General features: G+C 34.1%; 1 protein-coding gene and 1 long non-coding RNA gene across 2 annotated transcripts; both read left to right on the plus strand.

The window, feature by feature from the left end:
• The first annotated feature begins 229 nt into the window (after positions 1 to 229).
• On the plus strand, positions 230 to 755 carry LOC122520351. The gene is made up of 2 exons (XR_006304508.1): positions 230 to 303; positions 380 to 755. It is a non-coding gene; the product is annotated as an uncharacterized LOC122520351 (long non-coding RNA).
• A 443-nt stretch (positions 756 to 1,198) lies between these two features.
• On the plus strand, positions 1,199 to 2,238 carry LOC122520350 (piggyBac transposable element-derived protein 3-like). The gene has a single exon (XM_043640448.1). It carries the CDS (start codon positions 1,462 to 1,464, stop codon positions 2,149 to 2,151), a length of 690 nt encoding a protein of 229 aa, XP_043496383.1. The 5' UTR covers positions 1,199 to 1,461; the 3' UTR covers positions 2,152 to 2,238.
• The last annotated feature ends 1,882 nt before the right edge of the window (positions 2,239 to 4,120 follow it).

Here is a 4,120-nt window from a genome sequence, read left to right on the forward strand (position 1 = left end):
GCAGTACTATTAACACTATTCCTACCAGGACCGGTCAAATGACCGTTTTTAAATTTTCATTTGGAATTTCCTACATTCAACGTATGTGAATCGCCTTTAAACTTTACCACTTTTCCTCATATATATGTATGATATATTTTTCAATATTCACTTATTTTTCTATTGTTTATTTTCCGAGAAAAATTTGTAGTCTGTCTTACCTACCACGACCGGTCATTTGACCGGTAGGACGATTTATACATTTATGTAAGAGTTTCTCTCTAAGACTCAATGCCAAAACTATAAAGTCGTTACAAACGAAAGGTAATGTAGTTATGACACATTTTATCCGATAAGTGCCTTCCAGAAAATGGTTTACGGCACTTCCAAGTGTTTACAGTTCTCACTCGACTATCGGGCTAGCGGTGTTTATTTGCTTGATTGATATCCGATACGGTCAAGATCCTCGAATGTTCTACGCCATCTCATCTACTATGACGTAAAATAAATAAACTTGTAACTGAAGGAAGTGTATAGACGTCTTCTCACGAATTCAAATCAGTATAGTCTTGCGACACGAACAGAGTGCATCGAACGTGAAAGTCACAAAGAGCATACTTGGCAGTCTTTTATTATTATTTTGTAATATTTTATATCGTATTACGTGTTATAAGTGCCATTTTCAAAATAGTGAACAAGACTAAAGTTAGATAGTGAGAATGAGGAAGAAGTAAGCGAAATTGCGATGGACGGAACTGTTTGGCACGAAGTAAAAATAGGGTCTAATCCTGGAAGAGCACCTGGTCATAATATTTTTAGGGAAACATCAGGCCCGACTGGGTACAGTAAACGTAATATTATGAAAGGCGAAGTTAGGACGGCATTTTCTGTGATAATTGATAAGAATATAATCGAACTTATAAGAAAGTGCACAGAGGCAGAGGCATTTAGAGTGTTGGGATATAAATGGGAACTATCTACTGCAAAGTTATATGCATTTTTTGCAATTCTGTATGCACGCGGCGCATATGAGGCTAAGAATATAGATATAGCACTTCTATGGAATAAAAAGTGGGGCCCGCCTTTTTTCTCAAATACTATGAGTAGACATGACTTTACGGAGATTATGAGATTTATTCGATTTGACGACAGAAATCAACGAAACCAACGGTTACAAACCGATAAATTTGCTATGATTTCCGAAGTTTGGTAAAAGTTTATTGACAACAGTCAGAATTGTTATAAACCAGGACCATATATTACTATTGACGAACAATTGTTTCCAACGAAAGCAAGGTGTAGATTTACTCAATACATGCCCAATAAACCGGACAAATTTGGTATAAAATTCTGGTTAGCATCCGATGTGCGTAGCAAATATATAATAAACGGCTTTCCATATTTGGGAAAAGATGAAAGTAGAGAACCCTCAGTTCCTCTTGGAGAGTTTGTCACTATGAAATTAGCAAAACCGTATGAAGGATGTTTTTTACAAGCCTACCTTTAGCAACAAAACTTTTAGCAAAAAAAACTACGATTGTTGGGACAATTAGAGCAAATAGAAAAGAGCTACCAAGACTGGCAAAACTGAAAAATGACGACATGGCACTTTTTTCAACCAAACTCTATCGCTCAAATAATTGTATGTTGACAGTTTACAAAGCCAAACCAAGAAAGAAAGTTCTAATTCTCAGTTCAATGCACAACTCCGTACAAATTGAAAAAAATGACACCCGAACACCGGAGACAATTCAATTATATAATAGCACCAAGTTTGGCGTAGATGTGACCGACCAAATGGCCAGAAATTATTCGGTAAAATCTAAATCTCGGAGATGGCCTTTGCAAGTATTTTTTAATATCTTGGATTTAGCCGGGATAAATGCATGGGTGTTATATAAAGAAACTACGGGAGGAGAAATTAAAAGACAGGAATTTCTATTTCAATTGGCAGAAGAACTTGCCATCGAATACCAACAAGAGCTCGGCAAAAAAAATCAACCAATACCCATCGCAAGTACAAGTACAGGTTCTCATGAACGGAAAACATGTCAGATAAGGTATTGTAAAGATAATAAGACGAACAAAATCTGTCTAAAATGTAAAAAGTACGTATGCGGAAAATGTACAGTTGAGAAGCCCATTTGTAAAAAATGCGACGAAAACGAATAAAATGTAGATTATGTACTCTTGAATAAAAGAAAATATATTTTTATACTGGTAAGCTGGCCATTGGTCTGCATTCAATATTGAAAAATATAAGTTGTGAAAGACCGGTCATTTGACCAGCCGCGGTAGGAATAGGTATACGTGAAGTGTCGGTAGGAATAGTGTTAAAAGCTGAGAGCCAGTATGTTGGTTCACCTGTCGTGAGGATGTCTAGGTTTGCGTTTGTTATGTATGAGTCTAAAATTTTACCTCGTGGTGAAGTTGTTTTTGATCCCTAATTTGAATGCTTGGCATTAAAGTCGCCAACTGCTATGAATTTATTACCTAGTTCCTTGAAAAAGTTGTTCCATTGGTCAATTGTAATTTTAAACTTTGGCGGTGCATAGATAGCCAAAATTTTAATTGAATTACCCTGAGTTTTTAAGGTAATTGTGGTGGCTTAAAGGTAATCGTGGTCTGTTTTATTGTGTAGATGATGTTTTATCTCGTTCTTAATAATTATGGCAGTTCCACCATGCGCTTTACCTGAAGGATGTTTTGTGTCATACATGGTGTAGTATGGAATATTTATATAGTTTCTATCTGTGAGATCAGTTTCAAATACGAATAGAATGTCTATGTCATGCATGTTCATGAATGCTTTGGTTTCTTGAGCTCGTTGTTGTAATCCGTTGCTGTTCCAAACCGCTATTTTTATTTGTGTATCCATTATTTGTTATTAAGTAGCGTTTTTGTTAATAGTTGTAGCATTGTGGTAATTTGTTGCGTTTGTTGTTTTAATATTGATTTTGAAAAAGATGTCGGATTAAGATTACTACAATTTTTAAAATCCGAACTTAATTTTTTTTTCTTTGGATTTTGTTTCTGGTAGAACACTTGGGACGACGAGGTATGGTACAACCATTGATGCGGTGTTTTCACGATTCGTAATCCACGTATCTACCGACACACATACACACACACACACACACACACACACACACACACACACACACACACACACACATACACACACGTTCATGTGTCGTATTTTAGTTACCATAAACCTCTTGTCACAGTGATTAATAATGACAACACTAATGACCTAATTAATATTCAAAATAATAATAATAGTTAAAATAATAATAATAACATAAATAAATAAACCTTCTCTCCTAACAATGTATTTATATACCATATGAAAAATATATTTATGTAAAATGATTGATGTAAAATATTTTGCCGAATAGCCATAAAAAATGTAAATAGAATAAAAATATATACATTCTTTAAGGACTTTAATGGATGCGTTTATATAGCCTTTTTACCTACAGCTCAGAAAAAAAGATTTACTTCAATCTCAAAAAAATGTTTAAGTTAAGAAAATTTATAGAAAGATAGGTTTTTCTAGCTCCAATACGAAATCGGTCCTTTTGTTACTCTAATAAGTCTTTTTTTCTGTACATGTTAGAAGACAATTGTTCTTAAGGAGTAAACTCCAGTCGTGCGTCGGAGCTGACAAACACACTTTTTAAATTATCAGTCGTATAAAAAGAAGGTTCATATGTTTTACTCAAAGATTCCTCTATAATTAGATTATAATTTTTCTTCAAAATATATTGTACATATACTTAAACATAAACATTTCATTGAAATATGAATGACTATGAAGATGATTATTTAATTAAAACTGTGAGCAAGTAAGCTACTCAGGTAAGTAACTATATTGGCCCGTATTAGTGGCAGGCAGCCTAACTACTGCCATGTCAGTAAAAGTAGACCTCTACATTTATCTTATCTACCTTTGGTAACTGTAAGATTCTGCTTTTAAATATCGACCGTCGATGATAGTAGTTACCTATTTTCAAATATCGAACTCTGTTAAGGGCAGTTTCTATATTAATAATATTAACCGTCGGAAACTTTTATATAAAGTATTACCGACGTAGAGTAAAATAAATTAAAAATCTACTTATAAAGACGCTCAGTGTTG

Source organism: Polistes fuscatus, unplaced genomic scaffold (genome assembly GCF_010416935.1).
Source record: "Polistes fuscatus isolate 324 unplaced genomic scaffold, CU_Pfus_HIC Scaffold30, whole genome shotgun sequence".
Lineage (NCBI taxonomy): Eukaryota > Metazoa > Arthropoda > Insecta > Hymenoptera > Vespidae > Polistes > Polistes fuscatus.